We start from the raw sequence: 13,598 nt of genomic DNA, 5'->3' as shown, positions 1-13,598 counted from the left end.
ACATAAGACTTCGTTTTGACCAAGTTTGGTCCATGTACTTTATGGGGTGAAATACACCTTCCGAGGGGGTCACATTATGGGAAGTCACTTTGAAGTCATCTTACATCACCTTTCCACCCGAAAATATTGTAAGATTTGATATTTTTGTGATGTCCAGACATAAGACTTCATTTTGACCAAGTTTGGTCCATGTACTTTATGGGGTGAAATAAACCTTCCGAGGGGGTCACATTAAGGGAAATCACTTTGAAGGCATCTTACATCACCTTTCCACCCGAAAATATTGTTAGATTTGATATTTTTGTGATGTCCTGACATAAGACTTCGTTTTGACCAACTTTGGTCCATGTACCTTATGGGGTGAAATTAACCCCCCGGGGGGTCACTTTCGGGGGGGTCTTACATCACCTTTCCACTCGAAAATATTGTTAGATTTGATATTTTTGTGATGTCCTGACATAGAACTTCGTTTTCACCAAGTTTGGTCCATGTACCTTATGGGGTGAAATTAACCCCCTTTTTTGGGCTTTTTAGGGGGCTCTAGGGACCAGATCCACCCGGTGCGGTCAATCTTCCATACTTTTTGTGAGTGACATGGTTGACCCAGGTAACTTCAAGGGGTCAAACCTTTTGTACCTTATGGGGTGAAATCTTCTGTCGTAGGCTCCCAGACTATATTCTATCTGTATAAAAACTATAATGTATATAATGTAAAATACGCAATGTATAAAAAATATGTATAAAATTTATTATAGCATAAAAACATACAATTGAATACAAACAGACCACAGGTTTCCAGTCAAACAACGGTCCTTTTCGATATTGATTAAATTAGGGTAAAAAAGGGCTGATTTCCCTAGCTGATTTATAGCATTTGTGATATATTGCCCTTTTAAGGAAAGACTTGAAAATATTATTTTTATGTATCATCTGCATTGTCAACATACTCAACAAGTGAAATCCCGTGAGCTACTTTTTCGTTGAAAACATTGATTGAATTATTGAATTCAATACAAAGTCAAGTTAATCTGTTTGCTTTGATGACGTCATATCTCAAACAAACTGTCCCTTTTCCACTCTTACCCTAACGGTTCCATTTTTGATCGGAAAATTTTGTTTTTTGAGAAAAACTTTATTCAATTAATGCACGTAGGCAGCTACAATCAGTAGAATAAATAAATTAAAATAAATAATCAAAATCGCACGAATTTTTTGTTTGCACAAATATTCTGACAGCGTGGAAACAATTGCACCCAGACAGCAAAATTCGAAATTGTAACTTCGGTTCAACGTTTGAGTAAAAAATACTTCACGATTCGTCGTGATTTGATTCAAAGCAGCATCAGCGATATTCTGATGTAAATATGATGTCTGATTGCGTCAAATCTTAAATGATACGTAACATTGCAATTAAAGAAACTGAACGATTTTGTTTATTTTTTTACTTTATTAATTGAGATTTCTTCGAGATCTTTGATCATGTGAAGTATTTTCCCGATCAAAAAAAAATTAGAAAAAAGCAAAGAGTTTCCCCTTGAGAAATCATTATTTCATTGAATGGCGCCATGTCAAAAGCGGACGCGGACATGTCAGTTACTGAATAGACACCCTGTCAAATTTTTCCGTCACGGTTCAAGTCAAGACAACAACTTGGTAATTTCCAGTTGCATCGAACTCACAGACTCGAGTCACGTTACAAAATAAGGTAAAACGTTCTGATCGATAAGGTCAAAGACGTAATCGGTGTCGTAATTAGATTTACACACCTAGAAATCGGGAAATAGAAATAGCAGTGGTCGTTTGTTTAAGTGTATCGAATGTAAAAAAACGTAAATAAGTGAAAAGGTAGCAATACAGGTTAATCAATAAATACATATAAAAAATTAAAAGAAATACCAGAAAAAAACGCTGCACATTGCTGGTACAAGATAAGTTTGAAATTTTGCCGGAGTCACTGTATTGCAGAAAACTAAAATGTTTAAAGCTTTCAACACAATATTTTGCTACTTTGAATACGACATGCAGGATACGTAAACTCACTAAAAAAGAACTAAATAACGCCAAGGTAAAAATACATACACCAAAAGTTAAAGGCTTGAAGTCCAAAATTTTTATTGGATTTTGTAGTTATTTTATAAAAAGCAACACAGTAATGCAGTGCATATTCATTTGAACTTTTGAATAACCCAGAGCAGCAAGTGTTCAAAACATCACAATGATTCGTTATATAAAAACAGAACTTTGAAGTATTGTTAAAAATCTTTTCTGGCAATACATTTTCATGAGTGCATCATTGCGCGTATACAGTCATTAGGTATATCACAGCAGGTTTATAAGTCCATTCAAACAAATGGAAGTGCGCCTTGTCGAATAGCCTGAGTCTTTAGGATCCTTTACGCTTGGCAAGAGTAGGCTTCCTTTGAATTCTCCACATTCTCTCGTTCGTTACAAACCTTCGATGAAAAGTCCCCACTTCATGTCATCACCACTTCGTTCGTCTCATTGATGATGCGACAATGCCTTCTTCAAAGCATTATTGGTTGGTTTCGTCCTTCACGACAGAAAGGATCGGATCTTTTCCTGGATGACTGTTTTGCAAACAGGGCATTTCGAGACTTTCTTGGAACATTCTAAACAGGTTGAAAGATGTCCACATGGAATGAAGACCACACAGGACGGCTCAGATTTGCACATCTTGCACAAACGTGATTCTTCCAATCTTTGCATCTCTTCAATGCCAGCAGCGGCAGAAAGATCACTTGTGGACAAAGGAGATCTTTGATTTTCTGCAGATGTTGCTTCTTCCTCAATTGATTCATTAGGAATTTCTTCATCTGGAAGAGCCACCAGTGCTTCTACAAGACTTTCAAAGGAGGAATACGTCTGGTTGCTTGCTTCATATTTTCTGAAAACACAAACTTAATACTAAAATAATGTCGGATAATGCATATTTGTTGTTTGATTGTTTGTACCTATTAAATTAGAACCATTACAATTCCTCAACAGTTACAATAGAGTTCCTCCACGACCTGGGTCGACACGTTGTCGTCGCAGGTCATGGAGCTCCCATACTTGATTTGACCATAGATGAGCTACCAGATTAAGATTGATCCCGGCATCGCGCCAAACCTTATACTTATACATACAAAAGAGCTAACGACGTGATAGTTGATAGCTTAAATCTACTTGTTTTGCTTTTGAAGTAGCAGAAATTTATTAAAAGCGCTAAGAAAATAAAAACATCTTCAGAAGGATCCAGATAAAATTTATTGTTCTTGCACAACTAACATTAATTTATATAAAACTGATGCCAATAAATATATTTACCTCATGACAACTTCTTTTATCGCAATATCTTCAAAGCCCATCTCCCGAGCGTGAGAAACAAGCTCTGAAGATCTCATGTCTTCCTCTGTTTTTCTTCTCCATTCTATCATGTTCCTTCTTGGGTCTATGATTTCAGGAGCACCATTCACTCGATTGGCTCCGTTTCTTGAAAGCCTGTCAAATTACAGAAAAGAATAAGAGGGATAATAATGCACAAAAGTACGAAATAAGATTCGTGACATATCAGATACCTGATTATTGTGTTCATGTACCAAACTTTTTTAAATAGTGTTTTTATGGTGGTATAACTTAAGAGGTTGAACGTTTACAACAATAGAAATAATACTTAAAATAACAAGGCTCTAGCACATGCAACATAATGCAATGTCATTGCTTAGTTCTTTGTTTGTTTTTTATCAACATGAAATATCGTTTACCTTGGCCCAGATTGGGCTTCTCTCAATTGAGGAGTTGCAGAAATTGTGGAAGGATTGTAGAGCACAGGTCTTCTTAAATTTGGAAATCTAGCGACAATATCATGAACGACAGAAGGTCCTTTCTGTTGAAGAACGTATTCACACATGGGAAACCATTTGGCATGTTCCTCCCATGGATTGTCATCCCGATCCCAGTTCTGCAATCCTCCGTTACAATACCAGCACTTCGCACGATCCCTCTCTCCAAGGTAGTACATCCCTGCATCCACGATCTCTTGAGGAGACGCACGAATTCTATGCGCTGGCCAAGTGCCTGGGTTGTCCAAAAACGTCTGCAAACGAGAATGAGCCTCCCTCATGTGCGGATTGATTGGATTCTGGCAAGGGAACATCGCTTTGAGATTTCGCTTTTCTTCTTCATTCAGATGGTGTGACGTAGGATATCTGTGGCCGTTTGATGATGAAAATCCGTTTGTGTTGTGTATTGCAGAGGATTGCGTAGCCATAACAGCATTTGATGGCGAGTTTCTTCGAGAAGCATTTGACGATGAGGCTACAGCATTATCAAAGCCATTTACTCGAGATGGAGGAACAAAGTGATTTCTAGGGTGACTGCTACTAGTACCATTGTTAATTTGAGGTTTCCTTCCAAATAGAGATCCTGTAACAATAAGTAAATATTTTGAACAACAGTGTTGAGAAAACATCATATTCTTACTAAATAATCGATTTGTTGTACAACGTACTTTTACTGAAAAGACAAAGGCTCTGGAAACCGACATTTAAATCAATTTTCACCTAAAACAAAATTTTTGTAATAATTATCTCTGACTGCCAATTAAATTTGCGTATAAATTGCATTATGGCTCGAAATTGCTTCGTAATAACAATACTTTTTATAAAAACTAGCCAAGGGCTTTCAAAAGTCTTTGTAGAATAACTTCGGTTTCAATTCTAATATAAACCAGTTGCATCAGGTACCGGACAAGTCATCTGGTTGCAAATTACAACGCCGCTTGCAAAATATCACATGGTATTATTGCAGTGAAGCGTGCAAACTTGCGCATAAAAATGTTTCAAACGTGCGTCACACGCGTAAACCAATCCAAGTCATAGATGTATTGAGAAATTCACTTTGAAGAACTTTTTGTTTTCTCGTCTGCCAATGCAATGCAACGTGCGCAAAAACGTTGCTATGTTGAGAAGTAACCAACAAACAACATATTTTGAATGGAAAATATAGATCATGATGCTAAAAGTATTTTCAAGCTGAAACTTTAGATTTCCAAGTCGATAAAAACTTAGTCTGCAAACAACTTGTTTTTTTATATTATTATTGTGATAATCTCGTAAAATGTTAAATGTCCAATGAAACGTGACGATATGATACAATGAAATGAGATCACTTTACAATTTGGAAATTTTACAAACCTATTGGAACATTTCCTGTTTCTCTCCCATTGATGAAATCACAATCAGGTCTATGCCATTGAGATAGTGTGACGTCATCACCGATCAGCCAGCTGTCAGATGCTTGTCCACAACTGAAAAGGAAATCGACCATTATTGAAATTGATTGAAACTTATTGAACAGAAAATCCTCAGGGAAATAACAAATATTTCTTATTTTTTCAGTAACCCTACAGTGATTACCAAAACGAAATTGGAAAATCACTGAGTAGTTTCACTTTATATTTCCTCTGTCGTCATGACTGTGCCCAAGTCGACGAAAGATGTACAAGTTTCTTTTCTGCACAATGTACAAAAAATACACCTGTAAACTTTTGGTTTAAATAAAACCTTGTATTTATAGCCTGACGTCACAAACGCTTCCGAGGATTTGACCATGCTTGCTTTGGAAGTTCATTGTTCATACAAAAATAATCCCGCAACTCATGTTCTAAATATTCAAACAAAAAAGTGAAAGTTTTTTTCACTACATTGTTGATTCCCAAGCAGCCCTATGAACTCTGAAGCTCACGAAATGAACCTTGCCAAATATTTTGCAAAGTCATTTTGACGTCATATTATGACGTGACAAAAACTTCTTTTATAGCTTTTTATATCTCATTTCTAAAGCGTAAACGAACTTTGCACAACTGTTCATAGCCTACTTCAATAATAATTATAATTAACCATTTGTCTGCATCGTACTTATTTAAACATAGTACTGTACTATGCATATTTAAAGATACTCACCAATGTGTACACTGCGACTTCACTATATCTTCTGTCATGTGGGAGCAAGACAAAATCAAATACCACAATTTTAGTGGTATCTACTAGATAGCTGAGTAACCCGGTACGATGTTCGAAAGGGCGTCGGTTTGACACCGCTCGAAAGCAAGCGCTTGTGTTGTGGCAAAACACTTAATGAAATGCCTGAAAATAAGCACGAAGATTGGCTGCCTTGTTTTTTCTTTCTTTTAATATATTAAAAGAAATTTAATAATATTTAATAATAATATTCACATATTAATATATTAATATTTTAATATATTTTTAATTTTAGAGGTTACAAAATCTCATATCTTAATAATGCCTAAAATCGATAACTTAGTTAAACAGTGTATTATCTTAAAGCATACCTGAAGCATTTCACTCTGTCACTGAACCCTATATAGTAGAAGCCGCTGGAAGCAAACTTGCACGTGTTCATTGGAACTGTATCTGGGAAGTCCTTGAAAGTGGAAAGTCTGTATGTTTCTCTATCTGGGTTACCTACAATGGTAAACAAATGGAAATTTTTTAACTTTAGCCCAATAAGCATCATCAAGATCTGGGCGATAGTAACCCGATTGACCAAGACAATATACAACACGCAGTTAAAATCAATGGCATACAATGGGATGTACACAGGGGCAGGTCCGCTAAGCAGCTTTACGGGGGAACGATTCAAACAAAACACGATGATATAAAGGTCTACGTCAAACTGAACTTACAAATCATCGTGAAGAAAGTTACTTTTTTGTGTTCTATGGGGCAATCGCCTCAATAGCAACCCATTGAATCCTCCACTAGATGAACATGCATGTGACACACGATGGGCAAGGAATGCCAAGTTTATAAAGTCTTTGCATAAACACTAGAAACGTAACCACTGCTGCATTTACCTGGTGAGATATAAACGCTTCTTTGCCCTGGCGGGTCACGAGTAGGGCCGAGGCACCGTCCGTCAGTCACAATGTCAGTGAGCAGGGCAGCAGGATTGGTAGTTTCAGTCATAAATTATGTTTTCTGCTTATGCGGTTAAATTGGCAACAAGCTCTTCAAAGTGGTACGATGTTTTCTTTTGCAGTGTCAGTGAGTTAAACGCTTTTCTTAGTCGCAATAAATAAATAATCAATAAATCTAAAAAAAAAAGTCTTAATCAATCTAACAGAATAACTTTACACGCATCATCAGCAACATTCATAATTCATCCTTTCAATCGTAAAATCTGTATGGCTTAACTATCCCAATGAGGCTTACATGGCTTCGTAGCAAGAAAAATTGAATACTAAACATATTCGAACTAGATTTTATTATCCTGTTGTCTGCACATCTTATCCCGATATAGCATCATCTTCACTGACACGAATATTGGGAAAGACTCTAACTATATGCTGCTAAAAAAAAACTTGCGTTTCACTTTAGCACAGCTTTTTTTGACAAATAATAACTTCCTTCATTTGGTTTACCAAGCATTGAACAATCTTCTCGTTGGTGGATGCCATGTACACTATAGTATTGAACGTTTTTATTTGAATAAATATAAATTAATATTGTATTGTTGAAACAAACTAATTCTCAACTGCATTGCTGAATGCTGAATGACAATGATGTGACTCAATGTTTTTCACTTCTGTCGGTGTATATATAGGGCTGCAAAAAACACAATATTTGACGTCACGGGATTGTGGTTTTCCTTCTTTCCACGTTCGAGACTTTTCTATTCGAGACTATTCTTCTCTCGTTTGTACTTTGGAATCTCTTACTTTCATTACGTCATGTGCGCGATGGGCGTACAGAAGTCATGTGATGTCTTGTAGTAAAGACGCATTTTGTGGCCACCGTTGTTTATGTTGTTTATGTTCAGAACAGCAGTAATGTTTTTATTAAATGGAAAATAACAAGTTTTCTAACCAAACGTTGTCTCACTTAAGATGACACTCGATTAGCGAAGTAATTCCTTATACACTTTGGCCACTTGCAATGTTCTGGCGCTTTCAATGCCTTTCTAGATAAAGAAAATAAAACTTTAGGTAAAATGACATATTGAAGTGAAGATAGTTCAAGTGGTGGTTGACACTAACCTGCAGCTTAAATACCATGAGGTACTCTTTGAGGTCCTACCTTAAAATACAGCCTGATTGGCAAGGCCGTTGAGAGGGTATTGTGGGCCCAGCCGCCCAGTGCCAATAAGATCCTTGTGCCCCACTTATAAGAAAAAACGCACTGTTTCTAAAAAAATATTTTGTGCTTTCTTCATGTTACCGGGCCTCTTGTAAAGGTTCCGGGCCTCAAATCATCCCAGGTCCGGGTCCAAAAGTACCCTCTGGACCTCCTTGTCAACGCTACTTCTGATTGGTCACATCTTTTTAATTATTTCCATTGCCAACTGCTGCTGAAAGACTGACAGAAATCTATCAAATATCAAACTTTCATATCGTCTGTTGCTTCCTGTGAGTGACCACCGTGTTTCGTCCATTCCAAGCAGTGAGCAACGAAAGAATTTTAGATTTTTCAAAGCTTGTAATCACAGTGTTACCAAAATTTTGTAAAATGTGGCAAGTCACATCTTCAGGCAGCCATTACTGATGGTGGTGATAGTCAGGCCTCTGAGAGAAATTTTCACTAAGGGTGCGAAGAGTCATTCCGGGCCCCCTTTCACTCTCGGCTCCCTTTGTCTTGGGCAAAACGTGTGATGTTTGTTTAGACGTATTGCACACCACACAACATTTTACTGCAGAATTGGACATCTGTGCGTAATAATAGTATCAGGCAGCAATAAAACTATTATTTTGTGTTGTGCATGTTATGTGATCTGTCACTCGCCAATTTGTGTAGCCTATCCTGCGTTGAATTCGTGTGTCAGTTGTTGATGCTGCTGTTGAGAGGTGTCGCTTGTACATCTTTAGTGTAAAATTTTTAAATTCATTGTTTTATTTCTCATAGATGTAGCTTATAATTATTTCTGAAGAGGACACCATGTGGTGTCGAAAACGTTGGATTTGGTAGTTTTTTCATGTTTTTTTTGTGTGTTTAATGTTAAATCCGTTAACGTTAACGTACTGAGAGTTATATGTATCTAGTACAAGCCAAGCTCTCTACCAAGGCGCAAACATAACATCTTGTTAAAACATAATCAAGTTAATCATCTGACCAATCCTAACCTTTCTTCATTAACTTTTGCATTCACCACATGCCCAGCACTGGCAGAGGTGAACGAGAGAAGTCACTTTTTTTTTACTCCTGCTACTGTCCTGCTCCGAAAGTATTCTCCGGCTCCTGCTCTAACTCCAACATTCATTTTGAAGTGAAATAAGCGTGAAACTACCTTTTTCAAATAGTTTTCAAAAATCACACAAAAAAAACAAACACCCGGGCTTTTCTCCCGGGTTTTTTTCAATCCTGCTTTTGCTACACTATGCCCCTCCCTCTCCAAACAGGAGAATAACCAACTTTTATGATTTAAGTTAGGGTGCTTTTTACAGAACATTTTTGCACGTAAAGCATTTAATTACCACTTTGGGCCCCTAATTTGCTCGCAAAGCACTCGATTACCTTTCTGGGCCCTTTTGCTAGGTTACGGGCCCCCAGGACTAAAGAATAACAACTTTTATGCTTGAAATCAGTCGTTTAGGATGGTTTTAACCAAACATTTTTGCCCGTAAACTATAAAACCACAATTTCGGGCCTCCCCAGCAAACACAGGCCTGGGCCCTCAAAGGTACGCCGTACCCTCCGTACCCCCCTCTCATAGGCCTTGGTGATACAGTAGAATTCGTCTATAGTAACACTTGAAAGGACAGCGGAAAAAGTGTCACCATAACCGAAGTGTCACTATAGCCGAATGCTACTCAACTGTTGCGTATGCAAACGGGACTTTGCAACAGGTGTCACTATAGGCGAAGTGTCACTATAACCAAAGTCACTACAGGCGAATTCTACTGTAGTTGAATCAATGTGGAAAAGACACGGATTGCTTGCTGAGGTGGTTCAATATCAAAATAAAACCTGGTAGAACAACTGTATCTTGATGTCAGACTTTTTCACTTTTTCAGAGCGACTCTGAACACATTTTTCTTTTTCTCACATTGTCTTAACCTCTTACTCTTTTTGCACTGTATGTGTTGGTTACGCAATTATTGGACAATGCTGACGCACTTGCGTGACATTTTACAAATGTTGAATACGATTGTTTGAATGAGAAACATCGCTATTATTATGGAAAGTTACTAGTACTGTAACAGTGGCGTAGCCAGAAAAAAATTGTGGGGGGGGCCAAATATTTGATGAATTAAAGAGAACGACAAAATGTTTGATTTAAGACATCGCCACCTGATGTGCAGTGACGCATCCTGGTGGGTTAAGCAAGGGAAGCAATAAAGCTGGTGGGGGTTAGAGCGTGCCGAAGGCACGCGTATTCTAGGGGGGTCCGGGGGCATGCTCCCCCGGAAAATTTTTGCAAAATTACACTTAAATAATGGATTATAACGCTTTCTGGAAACACTTTCAGGGTAATATTTGTATGAAACTTATTAGCAGATAAACAGCTATTAACTTATTAAAGGTAGCTCTTATCTACACACAAACGGGCAAAAACTGCGGCTAAAATTAGAGAACACAAAAAACTCAGCTACACAAAAACCCTACAGAGTAAGCGATTCTGAAATTGCTTCCACAGATTAGTTAAAAGTAGCGTAAATCGCGTAAACTTTGCGCGATTTACGATTTGCAAAATTTATTGGTGTCTTTTTGTGTGTCTAAAACAAGTCCTGGGGGATGTTAATAGCCAGATGTCTTGGAAAACAATATAAATTTATACAAATTATATTATATTTTCAACAAAGGGTTCAACTTCGGAATCCAAACTTTGAAAATTTGGGGGGGGCCATGGCCCCGTTCGCCCCCCCCTGGCTACGCCTATGTACTGTAAGTGTAACTTTTAGGAAAAGGGTGATCAAATGATGTGGCTCAAGATGGTTTCAAATAAAAGTTTTTAATTTACCCTTTTATCTTTATTCTTATTTGTGTCACTTGTTACTTTTCCTGCTTCCCGGTTGTTTGCTACTTTGTCGCAATGATTGCAATCTTGTCAAAAATAAAATTAAAACATTTTATACAGCACAGTCACATAAAGCTTGTATACTATCTGCCTTAAATCTATAGTTAAGTTACACACTTCAAATTTGTTGGGTTGGAGTAATAAGTGAAGATATTTTGACCTTGCCAAATCTGATTGGTCAGGTAATTGTTTCTCTTTCCAGCAAGATTTTACGTTCGTGTTTTGTCGCTTCTACCTTTTTTAGACCTCTGTTACGGCATGTGACGTTTTTCGCTTTGATGGTCGAAAATGAAACATGAAACTGGCTATCCAACATAGTATCTTGCACGAATTCACTATGAATAATACAAACTGGTTGGACATTAAACTTTTCAAAACTGCACAAGATGAACAAAATGAAGAAAAAACATTACATCGTTTTGTAATGAAAGGGATTGGCTATTGTTACAAGAGGATAAGAATAGATGGAAAAGAGAAAAGCAGTGAGCCCACAGAGAGGCAAGGATTCAGATGAGTATTTTATGTCGCACTTTTTTACTTTTGTCATGCAAATGAATAACGAAGTGGATTAGACATTTGGTTTCCGATCATGCGGCCCTGGTTCAACACCACGGTATGGTGGGCGTTAAACAATAAGCTGAAGTGAGTGAGCCAAATTCTGGTTATGATGTAATTAAATTAGGTTTGATGTAAGGCGGAAAGTAAAAAACATTAATTATTCTGATTCTTTGATGTTGATTCAACATATTGCTTAGGCTTAAAGCTGAGTAGGTTCAACACAGATTCTGATCTCTCAACTTTCCATCATGACACCCCCGTAAATGAAACTATTATCTTTACCACGCCAGGACAGAAAATGTCCCATTTCTATGAAGGGATTTCATGACGTCTTCGATGACGTGGCATGTATTTACAATCTTTTGATCAGAATGTTCACAATTTCTAAGCAGACATTACAAATTTACATATTTCTTTGTCTAATTCTTTGTATAAATAATCGCATTATCGTTAAATGAATAATTATGTGATTGTTTGGAAGAGTTTGTAGCTTTTTATTTTTCATCGTTCCACGTCGATTTGAAAATTTTATGTAAATTGCAAATAGATTTTTTTGTTTCTCGGCAGTCGAGTGCAGCAAGAACTCAGCGATAGACACGTGTTTCGCCCATGAGGCTGGGATCATTACCGCACCACTAGTTCTTACCACATGGTTCTCAACCGCTGCTTTTGTCAGTCAATTGAATTCTTACCTTTAGAAGATCGCTTCTTCTCGACTCAAAAAATGGATTTTATTGATTGACAAATTTGCGATCACCTCAATAGCGAACGGGACCTTAGTGGCCTAAATAATAGCTCTATATAGAAGAATTTCTCTTTTGCACTCTGATGCTGCTAAGCGTGCTCACTATGACCCGTGACACTACAAATGCACGTCATCAGATGTGCCGGCAGAACATGACTATTTATAGACATCTCGTAAAGCGGGATGGTTGGTTGGCACACCCAGCTACGCTTATGAAGTCACAAACATACAAGACAAACGGCTTCTGTTTATACAGCAACCAATCAAGCCAAATATCAAACCGGACTGTAAGAATTTTTGTTTACATTCGTAACCTAACTAATGGCTAACAGTGTTGCTACAGAGGTCACTATGGCGGTGGCAACTAAGACAAGAATTGACAAACTTAAATGAATCACACCAGACATTTGTTTCAAACAAAAGTGGAGAGAAACGTTTTTTTAATTACTTTTTGACTGCTCGTCGATATCAAACTCACGTTTAATTCGCAAAACACAGTTTTAAACCTTGATTTTACTTTGGCCAGACTACACTAAAAAGGTTTTTAAAATTTAAAATTATTTTAAATTTATTGCTAACAGCGGGTTTGTCTTTCGTGATTCTTTGCCGACTCTATAAACGTATAAACTGTGTTTTTCTTTAGTGGCAACAAAGACTTGAAACCACTTACATCGGAACATAATAAATATTATTGTTGTTTGTTGTGATTGCTTCACAACCCTTATAGATTGCATATTTTTCTACTTAGCATCACATTTGCGATGTGATTGCAAAACACGTATGACTCCAGCCTTATAGCCACAACATCAGTGCCTATGGCTGTCAATTCTATCAGCACTCGTCTAACCAACTCACACATGAATCTCACCGATATGTGCAAGGGAAAATAAAATCGGTATGATCTTCAAAACCTACATGACCTGACCTAAAATCGAACCAAGGTTTGTTAAAACCCTTTACCAATAGCCTACGCTCACCAGTCAGTCTAAGACCTTGCTTTGAATAAGCTTCAAATGGTTTGGTGTGTAAAAAAATCGAAATTGTCTTATATACCAATGCGTTTGCTCACAATTATAGTAAAGTGAGCTTCCTTGCCGCTCATGATGTCATTGTTGCGCAACTTTTGGCTGCCGGCCGGTTGGAACTGGTGTTGTGGGCTGTTCGCACTGGCGTTGTTCTTGATTGCGCAAGCGAACAGGATATGGTGCGATTTCTTTGTTTAGGCTCCAAGGGAGAATTTCAAGCAATCTATAAACCTGAT

At 37.4% G+C, this 13,598-nt stretch overlaps 1 protein-coding gene across 3 annotated transcripts in view; it reads right to left on the bottom strand.

The window, feature by feature from the left end:
• Positions 1 to 727: 727 nt before the first annotated feature.
• LOC145783065 (baculoviral IAP repeat-containing protein 8-like) overlaps positions 728 to 13,598 on the bottom strand; it is a 145,470-nt gene continuing 132,599 nt past the window's right edge. The window contains exons 1-6 of one of the 3 annotated variants that reach the window (XM_082594838.1): positions 6,878 to 7,267; positions 6,353 to 6,485; positions 5,196 to 5,308; positions 3,765 to 4,425; positions 3,328 to 3,501; positions 728 to 2,905 (exon numbers count right to left, since the gene is read on the bottom strand). In XM_082594838.1, coding sequence (XP_082450964.1) covers positions 2,554 to 2,905; positions 3,328 to 3,501; positions 3,765 to 4,425; positions 5,196 to 5,308; positions 6,353 to 6,485; positions 6,878 to 6,989 — 1,545 coding nt within the window. In that variant the 5' untranslated portion in view covers positions 6,990 to 7,267 and the 3' untranslated portion in view covers positions 728 to 2,553. Of the gene's footprint in view, positions 2,906 to 3,327; positions 3,502 to 3,764; positions 4,426 to 5,195; positions 5,309 to 5,963; positions 6,147 to 6,352; positions 6,488 to 6,877; positions 7,268 to 13,598 lie in introns of those variants that run through there. The other 2 variants (XM_082594839.1, XM_082594837.1) reach the window with 2 other exon arrangements.

Source organism: Aplidium turbinatum, chromosome 14 (genome assembly GCF_918807975.1).
Source record: "Aplidium turbinatum chromosome 14, kaAplTurb1.1, whole genome shotgun sequence".
In the NCBI taxonomy this organism is placed as follows: Eukaryota; Metazoa; Chordata; class Ascidiacea; order Aplousobranchia; family Polyclinidae; genus Aplidium; species Aplidium turbinatum.
This window is presented reverse-complemented; position numbering and strand designations above follow the sequence as displayed.